This window comes from Myotis yumanensis, unplaced genomic scaffold (genome assembly GCF_028538775.1).
Source record: "Myotis yumanensis isolate MYYU_CA2020_CCGP unplaced genomic scaffold, mMyoYum1.0.hap1 SCAF_1, whole genome shotgun sequence".
NCBI classification, from domain to species: domain Eukaryota; kingdom Metazoa; phylum Chordata; class Mammalia; order Chiroptera; family Vespertilionidae; genus Myotis; species Myotis yumanensis.
Window position 1 is genome coordinate 125,322,873 of NW_027223752.1, and position 26,132 is coordinate 125,349,004.

General features: G+C 36.0%; 1 protein-coding gene and 1 pseudogene across 2 annotated transcripts in view; both read right to left on the reverse strand.

The window, feature by feature from the left end:
* Window positions 1–544: 544 nt before the first annotated feature.
* TOGARAM1 (TOG array regulator of axonemal microtubules 1) overlaps window positions 545–26,132 on the reverse strand; it is a 118,023-nt gene continuing 92,435 nt past the window's right edge. Inside the window, exons 16-22 of one of the 2 annotated variants that reach the window (XM_070431685.1) lie at window positions 23,847–24,005; window positions 21,132–21,258; window positions 18,067–18,185; window positions 8,675–8,864; window positions 3,816–4,035; window positions 2,450–2,536; window positions 545–1,689 (exon numbers count right to left, since the gene is read on the reverse strand). In XM_070431685.1, coding sequence (XP_070287786.1) covers window positions 1,436–1,689; window positions 2,450–2,536; window positions 3,816–4,035; window positions 8,675–8,864; window positions 18,067–18,185; window positions 21,132–21,258; window positions 23,847–24,005 — 1,156 coding nt within the window. In that variant the 3' untranslated portion in view covers window positions 545–1,435. Of the gene's footprint in view, window positions 1,690–2,449; window positions 2,537–3,815; window positions 4,036–8,674; window positions 8,865–18,066; window positions 18,186–21,131; window positions 21,259–23,846; window positions 24,006–26,132 lie in introns of those variants that run through there. The other variant, XM_070431695.1, reaches the window with a different exon arrangement.
* LOC138998786 (large ribosomal subunit protein eL34-like) lies at window positions 10,697–16,192 on the reverse strand (annotated as a pseudogene).

A 26,132-nucleotide genomic window follows, 5' to 3' on the forward strand; every position in this document is an offset into this window, starting at 1 on the left:
GGAGAGAGAAACATTGATGCAAGAGAGTCACACATCGATTGGTTGCCTCCTGCATGCACCCCAACCAGGGCCAGGATCAAACCTGCAACCCAGGTAATATGCTCTTGATGAGCAATCAAATCTGTGACCCTTTGGTCCAAGAGCCAATGCTCTAACCACTGAGAACACCGATCAGGGCCAAAAAAAAAATTCACAATTTAAAAAGCAGCAAAATACCTTTAAAAACAGGTCAGTGACATAAGAAGTAAAAGAGAATGGAAGAACCCAGAATTATAGAATTGTAGAACAAGATAGAACCTTAAAGATCATGTAGTCCACCCTCACATTTTAGAAATGAAAAATCTGAGGTCTAGATTTGGCAAGTGACTTACTCAAGGTCACACAGCTACTTTCCTGTAAAGCTACTATAATTCAGGCAGTAGAAATAGGTCAACATTATAATATATATATATATATATATATATATATATATATATATATATATATATATATTGCCATTTTAACATATAGGGGGGTTGGAAAAATAGGACACCTTTCACACACCTACAGAAATAAATCCTTTTATTTTATAACAATCCTTTTCTTTTTTAAGATACATACAGTACTTGTGGTCCAAGAATTCTGAGAAAAGCTACAGACAATCTGGCACTATTTTTGAGAATTATACAACTGGACAGCAAATTAACACCTTTATAAATGTTAGGACATATAGAAATATAATTTAGTGTTTGCACAAAAAATAGGGAAGTTACATTCAACACGTTTTCTTAAACGTGCATTTAAAATGTTTAAATGTTTTCTAAAACTTTGGTCATCATGCTTTATTATAATTTGTTAAATTTCACAATTATGTAGATGATTAAACCCAAGTGGTAAGTAAATATATCACATTAACACAAAACAGCAAAAACAAGCTAATACTGCACAATCATATTAGCAGACTGATTTGAGAATACATATTTTTCACAAATAGTACACAAAACTTTGTGATAACATAGTTCAATGACTTTTCTTCCACTTCATAAAATAAGGCTGAGTAATGAGACATAGCAGAACATGATTACATAATAAAAAGTATATTTTTAATTACAAATCTAATTGTACATATAGGGCAACAAATTGCGATTTCTATAGAATAGTGCAAACGAGCAGGACTTTTCTCAAAAATATTAAAATTGGATTCACTTCATGTTCCTCATATTTAATGAATATTAAGTTGTATTAATTATTTTAGGTTTTTGTGTAATGGGACATGTGATAGGGTTGATATAGGTCAGATGTGTATTCATAGGCTGCAAATAAAAATAGCCATTGACTTAATTTACTGGATTAGAAGTGCAGGCACTGAAAATGTAACTTTAAAAAAGCTCCATTTGTCATCATGTAAACACTTTTGTTCATCATACCATATTTCATGAAAGATTTCTAATTCATTTCAAAGTGTCATATTGAGTAATTCCTCTAAACTCTTTTTAATATGTGGTGGTTGAGATGCAGCCTGATTTAACAGATTCTGGCCCATCTGTGCAAAAAGTGCTTTTGATAATTTAGCTGTGGCTACTCGTATATTTCCTCCAGCTCCAGGCAGAGAGCCACTATTTGTCATGTTCCCTAAGAGGTGCCATAAAACAACCAACACTTTCTGTTCTGTGGCAAAGGGCTTCCTTTGATAGAGTTCCATAACAATATCTGAAATATAAAAATATGATAAATCGTAAGGTTTAAAAAATAAATTCAAGTTCTGCTAATTAAAAAGCATATATACATAACTTCTTCCTACTGCCATTTTTCTAAAATGTTAGGTATCTTAAAAGAAGTAGGTCAGAAACTTCCTTCCTAAAGAGTGGAATCTTCAAGTACTAGAATTCCATATATGATGATTAGTTCAGGCAAAAGTAGTAAAGATGGGAATGAAATCCAAAATTCATCTCCACGTTTTCTAAATGCAGTTAATTAAAGATTTCTACACTTTCCACTCATGGACCTTTTATCAAACACTTAATTTGAAATAGCAATTTTTATGAATACCAATATTTGATTTTAATTATTTTTATTCATTCTGTTTATTTCTACTAACAGGAAGACTAAACACTTACTGGGGAAAAATAATAAAATTCTTTTAAGAAAAATTTTTGGGTAAAAGTCTTAAAGGTCGTCCTCTTGTGAATCATGATACAATTTATTTCTACTTCCTGGGTAATGATATTGAATTTGGCAGCTTTCCTTAAATTAAAATGAAATACCCATCAGTTTATCCTTAATTAATAAAATATTTCTTTATCCCTGACCAGATAGCTCAGTTGGTTAGAGTGTCGTTCCCACGCCAAGGTTGCATGTTTGATTCCCTGTCAGGGTATGTACAAGATTCAACCAATGAATAAATAAATGAGTGGAACAACAAATGATGTCTCTCTAAAGTAATAAAATAAAATTAACAAAAAATATTTACCAGCAAGCTTTTCAGTCATATCCTGTTTTGCTTTTCCATTTAAAAACTGAGCTTTTGTGCAAAATGGCTGTAGAAGTAAGTAATTGTCTGAACAAAAAGAACAGAGACATGTTTAAAGAGTTATGAGAGCTTAGTTATTTTCAATTACACAGCATTGAAAACAAAAAAGATGCAAATGATTGCAAATGCATTAAAAAGATTTTTTAATCTTCCTACATGACCACTATTTAAAATTCTCTATAAAACCTTAACAGAGTAACATTCTTAGAGTAAATGAAACATAAAAATACATCACAAAACATTAAAGGAGCTATCCTATGGCATATATGTATAAAGAATTGTCTACTTCCTAGGTATCTTATTCTAAATGATACTATGTATGTTTATAAAAAAAACAGAAAATAATTGTTTTGGGGGAGTTTACCTTTAGTGATTTTTCACTGTTTTTATTTAGAAATAATTATAGATTGATAGGAAGTTGTAAAGACAGTACAGAGAGGTCTTATGTACCTTTCACCCAAAGGTTATAGCTTACATAATTACAGGTGTTCTCTGCTTTTTTAAAGTTCATTTTTCATCACCCTGCTTTTAGAAAAGACGAACATTACATCTGTTTTTACTAATCAAAAGAAAGACCTAGACAAAGACCAAAGACCAAAAGAAAGGCCAAGTGATCATGGTCTTAATTTGCATTTGTATTTCCCTAGTAGCTGGTGAAGTGAACATCTTTTCATGTGTTTATTTACCATCCATATATCCTCTTTGGTAAAAAGTATTTTCATGTCTTTTGCTCATTTTCTAGTTGAAATGCTATTTTTAATTTTAATGTTGAGTTTTGAGAGTTCTATATATATTCTAGAAATAAGTTCTTTGTCATATATGTGATTTGCAAGTATTTTGTCCCAATCTGTAGTTTATCTCTATATTAGTTAAAGGGACTTCTACAGAGCAAATGTTTTTAATTTTAATGATGTTCAATATATCAACTTTTATGGATCATGCATTTAGTGTCATGCTAACAATTCTTCACCAAGCCCTAAGGTCCTTTCCTATGTTGTCTTCTAAAAGTTTTATAGTTATGTTTTTCATTTAAATCTATGATCCATTTTGAATTAATTTTTAAAAAGATGTGAAGTTGAGGTAGGAAAAAAAATCGAAAAGTCAAAGATAAGGGAAGAGAAAGTCAATTTCATATGATAACATTTAATTACTAATAGTAATTTAAAATATACTAAATGAAGAAATTTTATAACATTAAATGATTAAAATTGGATAGTTAGAATTTTAGCATTATAAAAAATATGCAAAATAAAAAAGTACAAAAGTAAAGTCCCAATAACTGGAGTGCCAAAGTAAGATTTCTTACCTACATGCTGACTCAGTGCCTGAACAACATTTGTGGCAGCAGTATAGATGCCTGGATTCTTGGAATTCAGATTGTTATCTACTATTGCTGGAATTAGCATGTTGATGATAGGAGATAAGTTGTCTCTAAGCAAAGGAATCATTTTGTGCATTGTTTCCAGAGCCACCAGATTTACTTTACTATTAGAATCATGAAGTCGAGATTTAAAAGCATCAAAAATCTGAAAGTAAAGTGGTAAATTATTTAAAATGAAATACTGTTTATACCTATTATATTTAAATTTCTTTTGGCATTTCATAGTATTTCTCCTTTAGCATACTGTTTAAAAACACATGCACATTTCATTTAACCTAAATTTAGAAAATAAAAGCTTTATAAAAACTTGGATGATAAATCTAAGTGTCAAATTTTCTAATAGCAAAAAGAGAAGGCTTAAAAAATCACTCCAAAAGACATCTTAATAAATTAAGGTTGAGAAATCTGGGTTAGTAGGCAATGACTGATTTACTATAAATGTGATAAAAGTGATGTTTTCTGGAAGGTGCAGGTTAGCTTAGCTAACACTAAGGAATTAAGATAAGTTTCTATCTTTATCTACTCATAGCAAAAAGTAGATATGTAAGTTTTACTGTAAAAATTTCAGTTTAGGTAACAAAAGAAACCATCAACAAAACAAGAAAACCCACTGCATAGGAGAACATATTTGCCAATGTTATCTCCGATAAGGGTTTAATCCCCAAAATTTACAGAAAACTCATACAACTTAACAAAAGGAAGATAAACAATCCAATAAAAAAAATGGACAAAGGAATTAAATAGACACTTTTCAAAAGAGGACATACAGAAGGCCAAGAAACATATGAAAACATGCTCAAAGTCACTAATCATCCGAGAGATGCAAATCAAAACAACAATGAGGTACCATCTCACACCTGTCAAAATGGCTATCATCAACAAATCAACAAATAAGTGCTGGTGAGGATGAGGAGAAAAAGGAACACTTGTGCACTGCTGGTGGGAATGCAGCCTCTGTGGAAAACAGTATGGAGTTTCCTCAAAAAGTTAATGAAACTCCCATTTGACCCAGTAATCCCACTTGTAGGAATATATCCCAAGAAACCAGAAACACCAAACAGAAAGGACATATGCACCCCTATGTTCATAGCAGCACAATTTACAATAGCTAAGATTTGGAAACAGCCTAAGTGCCCATCAGCAGTGAGTGGATTAAAAAACTGTGGTATATCTGCACAATGGAATACTATCTATACTAATAAAAGGGTAATATGCTAATTAGACTGGACATCCTCCGGACAAAGCCATGGTGGCAGGGCTGAGGCAGAGGCGGTTAGAGGCGATCAGGCCGGCAGGGGAGAGCAGTTAGGGAGATCAGGCTGGCAAGCAGGTGAGTGGTTAGCAGCTAGCAGTCCTGGATTGGAGAGGGTGCAGGCTGGGCTGAGGGACCGCCCCCCACCCCCGTGCACGAATTTTGTGTACCGGGCCTCTAGTCCTATATAATAAAAGGGTAATATGCAAATTGACCCTAATGGAGGAACAACTGGTCACTATGATGCACACTGACCACCAGGAGGCAGACGCTCAACACAGGAGCTGCCCCCTGGTGGTCAGTGTGCTTCCACAGGGGGAGCATTGCTTAGCCAGAAGCTGGCTCGTGGCTGGCCAGCGCAGTGGCGGTGGCGGGAGCCTCTCCCGCCTCCACAGCAGTGTTAAGGATGTCCGACTAATGGCTTAGGTGCATTCCCCAGGGAGTGGGCCTAAGCCATCAGTTGGACATCCCCCAAGGGGTCCTGGACTGTGAGAGGGCGCAGGCCGGGCTGAAGGACCACCCCCCCGCCAGTGCACAAATTTTCGTGCACCGGGCCTCTAGTGCTGCTATAAAAAAAGAAGGAACTTTTACCATTTGCAACAGCATGGATGGACCTGAGAGCATTATGCTAATCAAAATAAGTCAGTTGGAGAAAGATAAATATCACATGATCTCACTCATTTGTGGAATATAATGAATAACATAAACTGATAAACAAAAGTAGATCAGAGACATAGAAACACCAGACTGTCAAACTCAGAGGAAAGGTGAGGGGGGTGGGGCATAAGATATTAACCAAAGGACTTGTATGCATGCATATTAGTATAACCAATGGACACAGACACTGGGCAGTGGGGGCTTGTCCTGGGGAGTGGGAGTGGCTGGAGAGGGATTGTGGGGGGAAAAAGGAGACATATGTAATACTTTAAAAAAACAAAAAAAATTTCAGTTTAGGTTTCTTATGATAATTTTAGTTGCAATTTCAGTTAAATTTTATTATCTTTTAACCTGATTACTTTAACAATTATTCCTTGCTTTTCAGAATTTTATAAATTTAATAAAATAAAGATATAATACAGTGAATGGTAAGCAATTCTTAAGTCATGTTAGGTGAGTGAAGAGTTATTCTGTGAGGCTGAGACTCTCACTAATAATTCCCAATATATATTATCCTATCTAATAATAGACAAACGTGGTAATTGACCGTACCCTCGCTACACCTCCCATGGGCTAATCAGCATGATATGCAAATTAACCGCCAACAAAGATGGTGGCTAATTTGCATACTGCAGGCAGGGCGGGACAGCGCGAACCGCCATCCAGGCCCGCATGTGTGACCCCAGAAGCCGCCAGCTTGCCGCCCGTGATCGGATCTGATCACGGGTAGCAGGCCGGCCCCAGAAGCCCCAGAAGCCGCCTGATATGGTAGTAACTCTATCAGTAAGCACTCTGAAAGTCAGTGGCATAAATGCACCAATTAAAAGACAGATTATGAGAGTGAATCAAAAACAAAACCCACTTTAAAAATAAAGACACATATAGATTAAAAGTAAATGAATTAAGCTGCAGCCTGTTTTGCTCAGTGGATAGAGCATTAGCCCGTGGACTGAAGGGTCCCAGGTTCGATTCCAGTCAAGGGCATGTACCTCAGTTGCTGGCTTGATCCCCAGTTCCTATCAGAGCATGTGCAGGAGGCAACCAATCAATGTGTCTCTCCCTTTCCCTTCACTCTCTCTAAAATTCAATGAAAAAATATCCCTGGGTGAAGATTAACAAAAACAAAGTAAATGCATTAAGTAACATTAAAGAGATTATAAGAAAAATATATTCCAAATTTTGTTAGTTGTATAATGGTTATGTTTAAAATTATTAACACCTAAGAAATTGGGTGAAGCGTACATATAATATGCTGTAGTATTTTATAGTCTTTTTACATGTATGAGATTATTTCAAATTAAAATATTAAAAAATTAAAAATTAATAAAATATTAATTGAAATGTATCTGCATTACATGAAAAATCTTCTAATTGCTTCTAGCATAATTTATTAAATTGTGCTAAAATTTACAAGGGTTAAATTAAAAAATATCTTAATTCTAAATGATATAATAGAAATATATAATAGTGCAGTTATAAGTACTTATCTGAAAATAAAAATTTAAAGAAGTGAATTTAAAGAAGGGATCAGCCAAAGAAAATATATGCACAACCCATGGACACAGACAACAGTATGGTGATGGCCAGAGAGAAGTGGGGGGCAAGAGCTGGGTAGAGGGGGCAAAAGGGAGGAAATAGGGATATTCTATATAATAATAATAAAAGGCTAATATGTACATTGACTGAACGGCAGAATGACTGGTTGCTATGATGCCCACTGGCCACCAGGGGGCAGACGCTCAATGCAGGAGCTGCCCCCTGGTGGTCAGTGCACTTCCATTTGGGGAGTGCCACTCAGCCAGAACCTGGCTCATGGCTGGCCAGCGCAGAGGTGGTGGCAGGAGCCTCTCCCACCTCCGAGGCAGCACTAAGAATGTCCAACTAATGGTTTAGACCCGATCCCTTGGGGGCCTAAGCCTTTAGTCCGACATCCCCTGAGGGCTCCCTGGCTGCCAGAAGGATATCTGACCACAAGCTTAGGCCTGATCCCCTGGGGAGTGGGCCTACGTCGACAGGTAGACATCCCCCAAGGGGTCCTGGACTGGGAATGGGTGCAGGCTGGGCTGAGGGAACCCCCCCGCCCCCCAGTGCACAAATTTTTGTGCACCAGGCCTCTAGTATATATATAAAACTCTTCATGTTAAGAATAGTCTGCCCAAGACATTTATTTATACTCAAAAGAAATAGAAAATCTAACTTTCTGGTTTGCATGATACTTTTCTTCTGAAAAGTGATGTGGTACTTTTCTTCTGAAAATTAAGAGGCAACACTATTGGAACTAAAGAGTATAATATATTTGCCAAGTTTAATACACATAATACAAATTTTAAATGAAATTTAATTAATAAATTACTAATAAAATTAAGTAAACTAAACTCTGATGAAGCATAAATAATTTATGCTTTAATACCACTAACATTTATTACTCTGTCTTTCTATTGCTTTTTGTTTTCCTAAAGGTAGGTAGTTAAGCTGGTATATTTAATCTCTACCCTATATATGAAAAATGTTAATACATCCAATTCTAAAGTGATATCACATCCCTTAAATTCTCTGGTTTTAAAAATATTTATTGATTCATTCAACATATATTTACTGATTGTCAGGTTCCAAGAACCTTCAAGGAGTTACCATCTAGTGAGAAGATTCATACTTAAATAAGCAGCTATTTTGTTACTTTTTAAAAAAATTACTTTGAATTGTTCTAGAATGCTCTTTAAAGAGCAAAACCTAAGTAAAACACCCTTTTCACTAAGGTTATTTTAACATTTAAAAATAATATATACAAAATACTAAGATTTAGGGAAACGTTTTATACTAATAAACTTTATTAGCAACAGATTGAAAAGGAAAATTAATTTTGATGTGTCCTTACCTTCACAATGTTTCCAACAACAAGCTCTTGATTGTTTTCAGTATCTGATAAAAGCTGCTTAATCCCATTAATACGATCACGAAAGTCTTTTGCGTTTAATAAACCTGTTATGACTTTGATATACTCAGCACTTTCTAAGGAATTACGAGGAACTGACTTTCTGGAGACTTCACGAATTTCAGTTACCTCTCTAAAGTAAAAGAAAGGTAAATTTAACTTTATTATTAATGTCCTATGTAAAACACAAACCTAAAACGTAATTCTCATTATATATTTATTTTCTAAAAATTCACAAAATGACCTGTCTTGGCTGTGTGGCTCAGTTGATGGAGCGTCATCCTGTGCACCAAGAGGACGCAGGTTCAATTCCTGGTCAGGGCACATGTCCAGGTTGTGGACGTGATCCCCAGTACAAGGTGCACAGGAGGCAGCCAACGGATGTTTCTCTCTCTCCCTCTCCCTTACTCTCTCTCTAAATATCAATAAAAAATATTTTAAAAAATATGTTTTTATTGATTTCAGGAGGGAGAGGGAGAGAGAGATAGAAACATCAATGATGAGAGAGAATCATTGATTGGCTGCCTCCTGCATGTCCCACACTGGGGATCAAGCCCACAACCAGGGTATATGGCCTGACCAGAATTGAACCATGACCTCTTGATTCATAGATCGTGAAGCTCAACCACTGAGCCATGGTGGCTGGGCAAAAACATATTTAAAAATAAATAAATAAAAATAAAAATGCGTGAGGCTTTAGAAAAACACAACAGGATGCATTTGATAGTAAAATAACACTAATACACATTAGGGAGAAAAGATAAAGTAACATCGAGGAACTCACTAGGTATATTAACAATAATAAAATTTATTTAAAAAAAGAAGACATTAAGAATGATAACAGAACAGATACAAACATCCTCAACAAAAATATTAGTAAACCAAATTTAATAAATTAAAAGAATCACACACAATGACCAAGTGGGATTTATTCCAGGGATACAAGGATAGTTTAACATTTACAAATTAATCAATGTGATACACTACATTAACAAAAATGAAGGATAAAAAGTCATGTGACCATCTCAATAGATGCAAAAAAAGCATTTGATAAAAATCAACATCCACCCATGATAAAAATACTCAACAAATTGGATATAGAGAAAACGTACCTCAACATATTAAAGGCAACATGTGATAAGCCCATAGCTAATATCACAATCAACAATGAAAAGTTGAAAGGTTTTTCTCTAATATAAGGAATAAGAAAAGGATGACTCTTCTCACCACTTTTATTCAACATACTATTGAAAATCCCAGCTGAAGCAATTAGGCAAGAAAAAGAAATAAAAGGTATTTGAATTGAAAAAGAGGAAGTTGCTCTGGCTAGTTACTCAGTTGTTAGAGCATTAGCCCCTGGACTGAAGAGTCCTGGGATCAATTCTGGTCAAGGGCAGGGACATCGGTTGCAGTCTCCATTCTCAGTCCTGGTCAGTCATGTGTGGAAGGCAACCAATTGATGTGTCTCTCTCACAACAATGTTTCTCTCTCTCTGTCTCTCCCCTTCCCTTCCACTCTCTCTAAAAATCAATGGAAAAAATATCCTCGGATGAGGATGAAACAAAAAAAAACCAGAAACAAAACAACAACAACAAAAGAAACAGAGGAAGTAAAACAGTCTCTATGTGCAAATGATATATTACATACAGAAAACCCTAAAGACTCCACCAAAACACTTTTAGAACTAATCATTAAATTCAGTAAAGTTGCAGGATACAAAATCAATATGCAAAATTCAGTTGTATTTGTAAACATAAATAATAAACTATCAGACAGGGAAATTAAAAAAACAATCCCAATTACATAAGAATAAAATACCTAGGAATAAATTTAACCAGGAAAGTGAAAGACTTTGAACACTGAAAACTGTAAGACAACGATAAAAAAAATTGAAGACACAAAGAAATGAAAGATATTTTGTGCTTGTGAACAGAAAGAATTAATATTGTTAAAATGTCCATAGTATCCAAAGCAATGTACAGATTCAGTATAAGCCTATAAAAATTCCAGTGGTATTTTCCACAGCCCTAATATTTATATGAAATCACAAAAGAGCCAGAATAATCAAAGCAATCTTTTCCCCTACTTTAATTGCTTTTATTACTCAAAAAAGCTTCATTTTTAAAATTTAGTTTTCTGACTCTGTGCCTGTGCCTTCAATATTTTCACAATGATTTTCTGTTCCTCAATAAGGAAAGCACACTTTGATCCTGTCATGGAAGCATTTAGCACACATGGATCTAACATAAGCTCTGCTGACATATTTTTTCATTTTAGACAACCTCATTAGAACTTTAGGTCTCATAGCACGAACTCCATGGAGTGAGCCTGGGCACATGCCACATGCAGATTTTGGTGCTTTCCAAACTTTTTTTGGTTAAAAGGTAAACAATTCTATTACCAGGGGTTTGGGACAGTGTATTTTTTTTTAAACTTTATTGTTGAAAATATTACATATGTCTCCCTTTTTTCCCCATTGTCCTCTTCCAGTCTGGCCCCCAAGGGACAGCCTAGTTTTGTTAGAGGCTGTATTTTAGATAAGCCTTTAAAGGTATGTTAAGTGCTGGACCACTGTGAGTACCTGAAGTCGCTGTCCCCAGAAGAGGACCAAACAAATTTCAAGAAAGGAAAACAAAGCTGGAAGCGTCACACTTCTTGATTTTAAACTATATTAATAGAAACAGTATGGTATTAGCATAAAAACAGACATATAAATCAATGGAACAGAATAAAGAGCTCAGAGATAAACCCACACATACATGGTCAATTAACTTATGACAAAAGAGGAAGGATAATTTCTTCAATAAATGCTATTGGGAAAACCAAACACTGACATGCAAAAGAGTGAAACTGGACCCCTATCTTACACTATACGCAAAAATCAATTCAAAATTAATTAGAGCCTAGCTGGTGTGGCTCAGAAGCTGAGCGGTTCAATTCCTGGACAGGGCACATGCCTGGGCTGTGAGCTCGCTCCCCAGAAGGGGGCATGCAGGAGGCAGCCGAATGATGATGTTTCTGATCAATGTTTGTATCTCTCTATCCTTCTCCCTTCCTCTCTCCCTAAAAATCATAAAAACATATTAAGAAAATTAATTAAAGACTTAAATGTAAAAACTGAGACCATAAAACTCCTAGAACAAAAAAAGGTATAAGCTCCTTTATGTTGGAATTGGCAATAATTTTTTTGGATCTGACACCAAAAATAAAGGCAACAAAAGAAAAAATAAACAAGTAGGACTACATCAAACTAAAAAGCTTCTGCACAGTAAAGAAAACCATATGCAAAGTGAAAAATCAATCCATGGAATGGGAGAAAATATTTGCAAATGATATATCTGATAAGAGGTTAATATCCAAAATTACAAAGAACTCATATGACTTGCCCTGGCCAGTGTGGCTCAGTTGGTTGAATGTCATCTCATGCACCAAAAGGTTGCCAGTTTGATTCTGGTCAGGGCACATCAGGTTGCAGGTTCAGTCCCCAATTGGTGTGTGTACAGGAGGCAACCCATCGATGTTTCTCTCTCTTCCTCTCCATGCCTCTCTCTAAAAAAATCAATAAAAACAACTCATATGACTCAATAGTAAAAATACCAATCTGATTAGAAAATGAGTAGAGAAACAAAATAGACATTTTTCCAAAGAAGACATACAAACGGTCAACAGATACATGAAAAGGAGCTCAACATCACTAATCCTCAGGGGGAAAAATCACAATGAAGTATCACCTCATTGTGATAGTCTTTTATAACAGTCTGTCAGAATGGCTATTACAAAAAAAGACAAGAGTCCTTGCTGGTTTGGTGTTGGCCTACGGACTGAAGGGTCCTAGGTTCGATTCCAATCAAGGGCACATGCCCAGGTTGCGGGCTTGATCCCTAATAAAGGGCATGCAGGAGGCAGTCAATTAATGATTCTCTCTCATCATTGATGTTTCTATCTCTCCCTTTCCCTTCCTCCCTGAAATCAATAAAAATATATTTTTTTAAAAAGACAAGAAATAACAAGTGTTGGCAAGGATGTAGCGAACCCTTGCGTACTCTTTTTTTTTTAAAGTGTTATCTGTTTAAAAAATATATATATTTTATTGATTTTTACAGAGAGGAAGGGAGGGGGATAGAGAGTTAGAAACATTGAAGAGAGAGAAACATCGATTTAGCTGCCTCCTGCACACTCCCCACTGGGGCTGTGCCTGCAACCAAGCTACATGCCCTTGACTGGAATCGAACCTAGGACCCTTTAGTCTGCAGGCTGACGCTTTATCCACTGAGCCAAATTGGTTAGGGCCCTTGTGTACTCTTAGTGAGAATGTAACCTGATACAGTATGGAGATTACTAAAAAAAAAATTTAAAAATAGAACTATCGCCCTGGCTGGTGTGGCTCGGTTGGAGCATTGTCCTGTGCACTGAAAGGTTGCAGGTTCAATTCCAGGTCAGGGCACATACCTGAATTGAGGTTTGATCCCTGGTCAGGGTAGATGCTGGAGGCAACCGATCATTGTCTCTCACCTCTCTCTCTCTCTCTGCCTTCCTCCCTCTCTAAAATCAAGAATAAAATAAAATAAAAAACAGAACTATCATATGATCCAGCAATTCCATTTCTGGTTTTATATCTAAAAAAATTAAAATCAAATCACTATCTTGAAAAGATATATGTACTACCATGTTCATTGCAGCATTAGGTATAATAATCAAGACACAGAAACCATGTAAGTGTCCACTGAGGGATGAATGGATAAGGAAAATGTGGTATCTATATACACAATGAAATATTATTCAGCCATAAAAGGAGGGAAATCCTGCCATTTGGGACAATATGGATAGACCTTGATGGCATTAGGCTAAGTGAAATGTCAGAGAGACAAATATTGTATGATCTCACTTCTATGTGGAATCTAAGAAAAAACCAAACGCATAGATACAAAAACAGATTAGTAGTTGCCAGAGGCAGAGAGTGAGGGCAAATGGGTGAAGGTGGTCAAAAGGCACACGTTTCCAGTTATAAGTAAATTCTGGTAACTCTAGTTAACAATACCAGGCTATATCTTTGAAAGTAGCCAAGAAAGTAAATCTTAAAAGGTCGCATCACACAAAAAAATTATGTAAGGTGATGGATGTTAACTAAACTTACTGTGGTAATCATTTCACAATATAAACATATATCAAATCATTATGTTGCATACCTTAAAGTAATACAACATTATATGTCAATTATAGCTCAATAAAATTGGGGGGCGGGGAGGGAATGAACATAGTCATGCAACATTTATACACTATATCGACTTTTCAAAGTAAATTTAACAAGATTGTATTGTGGAGACAAAAATAACATAAAAGATAAAAAGAAGGCATGAAAGCATACTGTTATATGGTTTTCACATTATACCTAAATTGGTCTAATATCATTTGAAAGTAGACTATGAGAAGACAAAAATACATACTGTAAAGTATGTATATTACAAAGTCTAGATCAATCACTTAAAAAAAGAATGAGGAGTTAATGAAATAAAAAAAGAAACACATCAATCAATTCAAAAGAAGGGAGGAAAAGAGAAAAAAAGAAACAAAAAACATAGTACTGATTGAACAATACTATCAAGATGTAGGCTTACACCGAACTTTATGAATAATTAATATCAAATATAAATGATCAGATACCCCATGCCCAGCTGGTGTGGCACAGTTGGTTGAATGTCATCCCATGCACCAGGGGGTTGCTGGTTCAAACCCTGGTCAGGACACATCCCGGGTTTCAGGCTTGATCCCCAGTAGGCGGCATGCAGGGGCAGCCAATCAATGTTTCTCTCTCATTGATGTTTCTATCCCCCGCCCCCCGGCCCCCCCCCGCCCCCCCCCCCCCGCTTCCTCACTGAAATCAATAAAAACATATTTAAAAAATTAAAATTAAAAATAAATGGTCAAATACTCCAATCAAAAGGCACAGATTGTTAGATTGAATAAAAAAAGCAAGGCTTAATTATATACTGTCTACAAAATAAAAACACTTTAAAAATACATACTAGGATATATAAGCCCAAACCACAACATGTTTTTTTTTTTTTTTTTTTTTAAATATATTTTATTGATTTTTTACAGAGAGGAAGGGAGAGAGATAGAGAGTTAGAAACATCGATGAGAGAGAAACATCGATCAGCTGCCTCCTGCACATCTCCCACTGGGGATGTGCCCGCAACCCAGGTACATGCCCTTGACCGGAATCGAACCTGGGACCTTTCAGTCCGCAGGCTGACGCTCTATCCACTGAGCCAAACCGCAAACCACAACATGTTAAAGAAAAATTATTCTGACACTTGTAAAATGATTAAGAAAACATTATTCAAGACTACTGGAATAGGGATCATGACTATTGCAACGGGGAGAAAAAGTGTGTTCAACTTTGAATACAGCAGAGACAAATGGGATTTATAGCCAACATACATAGTGAGGGGGTCAGTGGACAGAAAATTACTAAGAGGAGACATCAAGGGTAGAGAGTTTCTTGCTAAACTGGCTGAGTAAGATTTTTGCTAAAGGCAGGCTAGGTAGTTATACATCAAAGGTGGAGGATAAGGAACCTTTTCAGATAACAAGGGGGAGGGAGGGAATGACAGCAGGATTCTTTGCTAAGACTGGCTTATGTAGGCCAAGAACAGTGCAAAAGAGGGCTCAGAGGAGTCTGTCTAAAGTTTGGTCAAAGAGAGAATCTGTCAAATGAGATATCAGTTTATATACCCACTTGGATAACTACAAGTGTTGATGAGGATGTGGAGAAATTGGAACCTTCTTTATTGCTGGTAGGCTGTGCCCTTGACCAGAATCGAACCCAGGACCTTTCAGTCTGCAGGCTGACGCTCTATCCACTGAGCCAAACCAGCTCAGAGGAACAGTCATTTTTTTTTAAAAAAAGACTTAGTAAAATAAAAAAGACATATTATACAAACATTACAAAACTAGACAAAGTAGACTTTAAGAAAAGAAATAGTCTAAGAGGGAAAGAGAGATACTTAATAAATGATAAAAAGGTCAATTTATCAAAAAGTCACAAGTATCCCAAATATATGTGAATTTAATCACATTAATCACATTACATCAATATACATAAAGCAGAAAGTGATAGAACTTAAAGTACAAATAAACAATTTCACAAATATGGCTGGAGATATCAATACTTTTATCTCAGCAATTGATAGATAGTAGATAGAAAATCAGTAAGGATTTAGAAGAGTTTATTTAAAAAATCAATCAACTTAACCTAACTGACATTTTATAGAACATTACACCCAACAAGAGTATAAATACACCTTCTTTTAAGTAGATATAAAAATACTAGAGGCCCAGTATGCGAAATCACGTGAGGCGCCCCGCCTCCCATCTGTGCCGTGAGAGCCGCTGCTCTTGGGCCAGGGGAAGGGCCCGAGAGATGCTCCAGCACCTCCTGCTGATCGGTCGTTACGGCATGAGGGCGTGATGACCATTTGCATATTAGCCTTTTATTATTATAGATTCTCTAACAAACTATATGCTGGGCCATAAAACAGTAATTTTAAAAGAACTGAAATCAGCCCTAACCGGTTTGGCTCAGTGGATAGAGCGTCAGCCTGTGGACTGAAAGGTCCCGGGTTCAATTCCGGTCAAGGGCATGTACCTTGGTTGCGGGCACATCCCCGGTGGGGGGCGTGCAGGAGGCAGCTGATCGATGTTTCTCTCTCATCGATGTTTCTAACTCTCTCTTCCTCTCCCTTCCTCTCTGTAAAAAATCAATAAAATATATTTAAAAAATAAATAAATAAAAGAACTGAAATCATATGAAGTACAATTAATGACACCACAGAACTATTCAGAATTACTAACTAAAAGGTATTTGAAAAACCTCCAAATATTTGGAAATTAAACACATTTCTAAATAGCCCCTGTATTAAAGAAGAAGTTCCTATATTAAAGAGGAAACCACAATGATATTAACCAGCATTATTTCAATACCAGGAGAAACCACCGTTACATTATCAGTAATAAGATAATAACATCATCCACCTCATGAAATGATGCACTAAGAAGGGCAAAATACCATTTTTGTGGTATTCCTGCCTCACCTAACTGTGAGGAAATATTAGATAAACCCAAATTGAGAAACATCTACAAAATAAGTAACTCACTAGTAAAGTGTATAGAAAAGATTTGGAACACAGTACACTCTCAATAGATGTTAAAAAATAATTTTTGTTGGGTGTGAAAAAAACATTTTTGACCAGAATATCTGATCTAGGATCTTATGCGACAATATCTCAATGTGGAAAAACAGCAGATTCTGATTTAGTAGGCCTAGGGGGAGTACAAGATTTTGGATTTTTTAATAAACTTCTAGGTGATGCTAATGCAGCTGTTCTGTGGACTGTACTTTCAATAACAAGGTCCCCAAAGCATATATTGTCACATGAATTTTTGATAAAATGTATTATTTTAGTTTATAAAATATTTTAAAGATATACAAATACAGAAAACATAAAATATGCCTATGTATTTACTCATATAGTTTTTAAAAAAAATATTTTTATTGACTTTTTATAGAGAGGAAGGGAGAGGGATAGAGAGTCAGAAACATAGATGAGAGAGAAACATCGATCAGCTGCCTCTTGCAAGCCCCCCACTGGGGATTGAGCCTGCAATCGAGGTACAAGCCCTCGACTGGAATCAAACACGGGACCCTTCAGTCCACGGCCTAATGCTCTATCCACTGAGCCAAACTGGTCAGGGCTACTCATATAGTTTTTAAATGTTTAAAATATACCAGAGCAATCATAATACTTTTGAAAGATTTTAAAAAATGAAATAATCAACCTACTAAATGCTGTTAAAAGAGTTAAAACAGATGAGACTACTACATATACAATTATATTTATAAAATATTTAAGAGTAGTTTTTTACTGGTTATTGGCATTATTGGTTAAATTCTTTTAATGTTCGTATTTCCTAAAGTTGTTTTATTCTTTAACCATAATTATGTATTACTTTTATAATTAAGGGAAAAAAGTAAAGGCTATATATTAAAAAAATCAATACAACAAAAAAATCTATCCAACACAAGCATAATATTGCTAAGTTCAGTAACACTAAAGCTTTACTAATGTTCAGTACATGTAAAAGCAAGTTGTTGAAAGTATATGCATAATTGCCTTATTAAATCTAATTACCTCACTTTCTAAGTCCTTAACAACTTTTAGAGTTCTGTTAAATTTTGGCAAATACCTCTGGGATAGCTTATGGAAATATCCAAATGAGACTACTATCACTAGATAGTAATTTCACTAACGATGTGGACTATCAAATGATTCTACCTTTCGGCTGCATTTAAAACATCTCTGGAAACAGATGATGACCTTGCATTTCCAACACTGCCAGTATGAGATCGTCTTCCTTTTGCTGAAGAAGTATCTAATGGTAAATCTCCCAAGCCCTGTAAGTCATATAAATAAAGGCACTGTAATGAAAGTCTTAACACTAGTAAATTGAAATAACTCATAAAATGTAATTTTCATAGCAACCATTAGTAATCTGTTTTTATGATTGAAAACATTTTTATTTTGGGGGGTTTGGCAATGACATTTATTTATTTATTTTTAAAATATATTTTTATCAATTTCAGAGAGGAAGGTAGAGGGAGAGAGAGAGAAACATCAATGATGAGAGAGAATCATTGACCGGCTGCCTACTGCACACCCCTACTGGGGATCTAGCCCACAACCCAAGCATGTGCCTTGACTGTAATCAAACCATGACTTCCTGATTCACAGGTCAACACTCAACCACTGAACCACACCGGCCGGGCATGACTTAAAACATTTTAATAATCTGCTATGTTTATGCTTTAAAAATTATCAAGTATCAGATATATATAAAGTACCTTGTAATTAGTAATAAATTAACAAAATATGTGAACAATTAATAGGAAATGATACTGGCTTTGGTAAAGTGTTTAAAATTTTGTAAATGAATATGCAAAAATTTAAAAAATGAATATGCTATATTTTAGATTTTATAAGTACTCTTCTTTTATATATGTGTGTGTGTGTATGTATGTGTGTGTGTGTGTGTGTGTATATATATATATAATTGATTTTTTTACAGAGAGGAAGGGAGAGGGATAGAAACATCAATGAGAGAGAAACACTGATCAGCTGCCTCCTGCACACTCCCTACTGAGTATGTGCCGTGTCCGCAACCAGTGCCCGCAACCAAGGTACATGCCCTTGAGCGGGTCAAACCTGGGACCCTTGAATCCACAGGCTGATGCTCTATCCACTGAGCCAAATAAGTTAGGGCTGTAAATACTCTTCTTAAACCTAACCTCTATATAGAAAATAAGAACACATTACGTAAACAATGAATTCCTATGGAAACACCAATGTGAGAATAAAACTTTTGATAATAACTATTTAAAACCTCTTTTATCCCTCTGACACTTGTATGTGAAATGATTCACAAATACAAAATGCCTCATTTGAGTAAGATAATTTTTTCATGGTTATTTTAATAAATTCTATGGGAATGAAGCTGAAGTCTTTAACATCAGTAGGCAGAAAAAATGTTCTAAAATGTATATTACCACAATGGAATACTACACTGCAGTAAAAAAAGAAGGCGCTCTTGCCTTTTGCAACAGCTTGGATGGGACTGGAGAGCATCATGCTAAGTGAAATAAGCCAGTCAGAGAAAGATAAATACCACATGATCTCACTCATTTGTGGAATATAGAGAACAACATAGACTGATGAACAGGGACAGATCCAAAGACAGAGAAACAGCAATCAGACTATTAATCCCCAGAGGGAAAGTAGGGGAGGGTGGGGGTAAGGGGAAGAGATCAACCAAAGGACTTGTATGCATGCATATAAGCCAAACCAATGGACATGGACAACAGGGGGATGAGAGCATGAGTGGGGGGGCGGGGAGGATGGGAGTTAATGGGGGGGGAATGAGGACACATTTGTAATTCCTTAACTAATAAAGAATTTAAAGATTTAAAAAAATGTATATTACCATGTATCTTTGAAATATCCTTTTATAAATTAATTCTTTGCCCAAGGTTATCAGAGAGAAATAACATAAATTACCATAAAAAAATTTTACATTATTAAACATACTTTTAAAAAACTAGTATGTGGCCCTAACTGGTTTGGCTCAGTGGATAGAGCGTCGGCCTGCGGACTCAAGGGTCCCAGGTTTGATTCCGGTCAAGGGCATGTACCTTGGTTGCGGGCACATCCCCAGTAGGGGGCATGCAAGAGGCAGCTGATCGATGTTTCTCTCTCATCGATGTTTCTAACTCTCTATCCCTCTCCCCTCCTCTCTGTAAAAAATCAATAAAATATATTAAAAAAAAAAAAACTAGTATGTGAATGGAATACATTTCTACAAGACAATTTCACATTTTAACACTTGGAGTGCGGGTGAATTTCCCGCCAAAATATAAGATGGCTCTGTCTTTTGGTTTTGTTCCATCCACCAAAAGGGTGGATTACAAACAAATATTTGGTAATACGCAGTTACAATCGGCCCGAGTTTACACGTTTCCCGCACTCCACCGCAAATCTATATGAACCGAGTTAAAGACGGCTCCCGGCTCCCGCGGAGTACGCGCAATTCACGCGAGCCGACTTAACTTGTTTCCCGCACTCCAAGTGTTAATTTACTTGGTATTCCTTGAGCCACTCATTGCACAGAGATTTCTAAATCCCTTCTATTACTTATCAGGAGATTGGGGCTTCCTCTCAAGGAGCTCTGCAGTGTGGTGGGAGCTCTAATAGTGAAACATACAAGGTAAATAAAGCAGGCACCCAGCATAATAAACATTATTACCCTCATTTTATAAAAATAAAAATTCTGGTTAAAGAAACAATGTGCCTGCCCTGGCTGATGGGGCTCAGTTGGTTAAGCACCATCACATGCACTGAGAAGGCACCAGTTCAATTCCTGGTCAGGGCACATACTCAGGTTGTGGGTTTGAGGTGCATGCTGAAGGCAACTGATTTTTCTCTCTCATGTCAATGTTTCTCTCCCTCTCTCTGCCTTCCACTCTCTCTAAAATCAATAAAAATTTTTTTTAAAAAATGTGTCTAAAATTATATATTTTAATTTGCTAAATTCTCATAGTTGATTCAAACCCAAGTCTTGTAACTCCAATAAACCACACTGCATCCTACCCAGTATCAAGCTTCTGTTCAGTAAACATTTATGGACACCATGGATGTCTACTTAGCACTGCAGTTGCTGAAATACTCCTGTAGATATATTCTAAATGATCAACAAAGACAATTGAAAAAGTAATTACTTCTATCCTTTACCTTGCTGGGCAAATAAACTTTGCTTTGACAGTTGTTTATATTAAACTTTTTTTACATACCTTGTGTCGTAAGCTTTTAACAGATTCCTTAATATATGGCAACTCTTTAGATGGGACGTACTTTTCAAGCATTTTATCAAAATTAGGATGACACATCATGAGGAAAAGCATCTTTCGACCATAATACCTATAGATATTTGAGAAATATGTAAATAGTTTTACATGTCTTAAACAAGCTCAATATCTGTCCTTAGACATGAGGATCCAAAAGCTTTAAGTCTATTTTTCAGGCACCCTAGGGTCCATATCAAGGATGGCCTTTGGCAAAACTATGAATTAGGATAATTCTTAACTTTTTTCTGGGCTCCTTGCCCAGTGTCCTTCTGCTGCTCATCTGCTTGTTAGATGCTTTGACCTGAGTCAAACTCCCCTTGGTTCTGTATTTCTGACTCTCTCTATTTTTTTCCTAGTCACAACTTACCTGGGATCCAATTTGTCAAAAACCTATTCTCTGCTACCTAAAATAAACCCAAAGTTAGTTGATAAGTCATGGTTGGTATATTAATGAATGTGTAATGCTCTCCAAACTAGGATTTTTATGGTATATGAATTTAAACTATTTCTTTTAGGATAATACCTTAAGCTATCAGTCTAATGGTAGAAACTCAAATATCATGGAAGTGCATATTGGAAATATTTTTGGACCAAGAGATCATACAGTATCTCATAACAATACCATATTTTATTTTTCAAGCAAGTTTGGCCCCCAAATAAATTACAGTTATACTTTTGCCTATAACTTAGGATATGTATATGGGACTAGAAGAACCAGAGAAGGCAGTGCTTTTGAGGGGGAGGGGTATAGGATGATCTCAGAATCATATATATCAACAGATTCTCAAAAAAAATGAAATTACTGAAAGGGTATATAAGAGAATAAAAATTACCTTTTCTCTCCTCACAACCAGAATTAGGTCTATATCCATATAGGTCGCTCCTAATCAGTTACTTTCAACAAACAATTCTAACTTCTGGGGATTATCAATCCCCAGAATGTTAAAGACAAGAGGTCTACCAGAGGACCTAATTTGGGAGTGGCTAAAACAACCAAGTAAGAAAGCAACAGAAACACAAAATGTGAGAAATATTAAAACTGGAAATTTGTAAACATTTTATAATTTTAAATTTTCAAATAAGAATCTAGGAAGTGACAAATGGATTATAAGAATTACTAGGCCATCAAGAAAAAGTTATGACACAAAACAACCATTATCTTTTATTGTTCCTAAATAGTCTATTAGGATCCAACCCTCCTAAACTGTTTTGCACATTACTGTGGTATGTAGAATTTCCAAAATGGTTCCCCCAGGATGTCCTGCTCTTTCAGGATTATGTTATATGGCACCGATGATTTTAGGATAGGGAAATTATCTAGATCTAATCCAATCACATGGGCCCTTAAAAGCAGAGAGCTCTCTATGGCTTGCAGCAGAAGTCAGGTTCTTACCCTTAAGGAACTGAGAGAGAACCCTGACTGACAGCCAGCAAAGAAATGGTTACTCATTCCTATAACCACAAGGAACTAAATTTGGCCAACAAGTGGAATGAATTTGTAACCAGATTCTTTTATAGACCCTCTAGGTAAGGGTCCAGCACTGTGGTCACCTTGATTTCCACCTTGTGAGACCCTAAGTGGAAGCAGTTGAGCCATGCCAGACTTCTAACCTAAAGAACAGTAAGCTAAAAAAAAAAAAAATCTGTGTTGACTTAAACCACTATATTTGTAGTAATTTGTTATGCAGTAATAGAAAATTAACATAGTTACCTTCTATATTATTAGCTTTTGATATAATGACTCCCACAAGATTAACTCCAGTTACCTCAAGTAATGAGCATCTTAAAATGTTAAAAATTTGAATCCTTTTTTACTTTAGTCTCTATGAACTCAGGAGTCTCCCTCTCCCCTTTTATTTTTTATTTTATTTTATTTATTTATTTATTTATTTATTTCCCCTCCCCTTTTAATCTAACTTCATATATAACTGCCATAAATTTTTAGATTTTGTGTGGGGCATTATCAATCCCCAGTCTAACCTTTCTAATTTTATAGACAAGGAAACAAAGCTAACAGAGGTTGAGTAACTTGCTTAAGGGCAAACAGTGATTGGAGTTAGGAATTGAACCTAGGCTTCTGACTACATCCAAAATTTCTGTCACCCCTACACCTATTGTACCATCCATATCTTAATTATTTTGCCATTTTCCTTTGATAGTTCTTAACCTTCATAAATTTGTTCTTCAAGTACAGATAGCAATTAGAAATTCATGGAATTTTCTAAGTACAGATATCTCATGTTTCTGGAGTTAGTATGCTATCCATTTTTTATGTGCACCGATTTCCTTGATTTTACCTGGCTGCTTGGAAAATATATAATTTCTCCCTAAATACATTACTTTACATTTCTCACAATGGAGTTCTTCTGCCACTTTTCTGCCCATTCATACAGTCTTGTGACATTTTCATGCAGTTCATCCCTGTAGCATGGCATCTTACTACACAGAAGTATTGCAGTGCCATCTGTAAATCTGGAGGATTCACTGTGCACTCCCCAAAGATCATTTACAAATTGGTTAAATAAAACCATTCCCCCAGCACCAATCCCTGGGTATACCACTTGTACATTTAAAAAAATGTTCATTCTTTTTAAACATTTGTTTCTTTATATTAAGCTCTTATACTAAGAGATTCAACAAATATTATTAGCAACCATTCACCTGGTTTCTTGTGAGCTGTCCTGAGCAAACTTAGCAGCAGCTGGTAATATACGTTCAGCCATATCTTTTGTTCCAGATAAAATACGCTCCACTTCCATAAGTTCCACTACATCTGAAAGGTGCTGGGCTGTACATCTTCTTACTGCAATGTGTAAATGGCTATAAGGAAACATGGTGAATTAAAACAAAGTTGATGTATAAACAATTTTCCAAAGGTATACCTTTATCTTTATCTTTAATTTCTTTATTGGGTAAGGTATTACAAATGTGTCCTCATCCCCCCATTAACCCCCAACTTACCCCCCCACCCCCCACTCATGTTCTCATCCCCCTGTTGTCCGTGTCCATTGGTTTGGCTTATATGCATGCATACAAGTCCTTTAGTTGATCTCTTCCCCTTACCCCCACCCTCCCCTACTTTCCATCTGTGGATTGATAGTCTGATTGCTGTTTCTCTGTCTTTAGATCTGTCCCTGTTCACCAGTCTATGTTGTTCTCTATATTCCACAAATGAGCGAGATCATGTGGTATTTATCTTTCTCTGACTGGCTTATTTCACTTAGCATAATGCTCTCCAGTCCCATCCATGCTGTTGCAAATGGTAAGAGTTCCTTCTTTTTTACCGCAGCGTAGTATCCCATCATTGTGTAGATGTACCACAGTTTTTTAATCCACTCATCTGCTGATGGGCACTTAGGCTGTTTCTAAATCTTAGCTGTGGTGAATTGAGCTGCTATGAACATAGGGGTGCATATATCCTTTCTGATTGGTGTTTCTGGCTTCTTGGGATATATTCCTAGAAGTGGGATCACTGGGTCGAATGGGAGTTCCATTTTTAGCTTTTTGAGGAAACTCCATACTGTTCTCCACAGTGGCTGCACCAGTTTGCATTCCCATCAGCAGTGCAGAAGGGTTCCTTTTTCTCCACATCCTCTCCAACACTTGTTGTTTGTTGATTTGTTGATGATAGCCATTCTGGCGGGTGCGAGATGATACCGCATTGTCATTTTGATTTGCATCTCTCGTATAATTAGTGACTTTGAGCATGTTTTCATATGTCTTTCGGCATTCTGTATGTCCTGTTTCGAAAAGTGTCTATCTAGGTCCATTGCCCATTTTTTTATTGGGTTGTTTATCTTCCTATTGTTAAGTTGCATGAGTTCCCTGTAAATGTTGGAGATTAAACCCTTATCGGTGATATCATTGGCAAATATGTTCTCCCATGCAGTGGGCCTTCTTGTTGTTTTGATGAAGGTTTCCTTTGCTGTGCAAAAGCTTTTTATTTTGATGTAGTCCCATTTGTTTATTTTCTCTTCAGTTTCCATTGCCCTAAGAGCATTATCAGAGAAGAAATTCCTTCGGCATATGTTTGCGATTTTGCTGCCTGTGGATTCCTCTAGTATTTTTATGGTTTCCCGTCTTACGTTTAAGTCTTTTACCCATTTTGAGTTTATTTTTGTGTATGGTGTGAGTTGGTGGTCTAGTTTCATCTTTTTGCATGTATCTGTCCAATTTTCCCAACACCATTTCTTGAAGAGACTGTCTTGACTCCATTGTATGCTCTTGCCTCCTTTGTCGAATATTATTTGGGAATAGTGGTTTGGTCGATTTCTGGATTCTCTATTCTATTCCATTGATCTTTATGTCTGTTCTCGTGCCAGTACCAAGCTGTTTTAAGAACAGTGGCTTTGTAATACAGCTTGATATCTGGTATTGAGATCCCACCTACTTTGTTCTTCTTTCTCAGGATTGCTGCAGCTATTCAAGGTCTTTTTTCATTCCAGATGAATTTTTGGAACGTTTGTTCTAGATCTGTGAAATATGCTGTTGGCAATTTGATGGGGATTGCATTCAATCTATAGATTGCTTTGGGTAGTATGGACATTTTGATGATGTTGATTCTACCAATCCATGAACACGGTATGTTCTTCCATCTGTTTATGTCTTCCTCTATCTCTTTTTTCAGTGTCCTGTAGTTTTTTGCATATAAGTCCTTTACCTCCTTAGTTAAGTTTATTCCTAGGTATCTTAATTTTTTTGGTGTGATGGTAAATGGGATTGCTTTTTTAGTCTCACTTTCTGTAAGTTCACTATTGGTGTAAAGAAATGCCATAGATTTCTTGGCATTAATTTTGTATCCTGCTACATTGCTGAATTCATTTATTAAGACTAATAATTTTTTTTTTAAATATATTTTATTGATTGTTTACAGAGAGGAAGGGAGGGAGATAGAGAGTTAGAAACATCGATGAGAGAGAAACATCGATCAGCTGCCTCCTGCACATC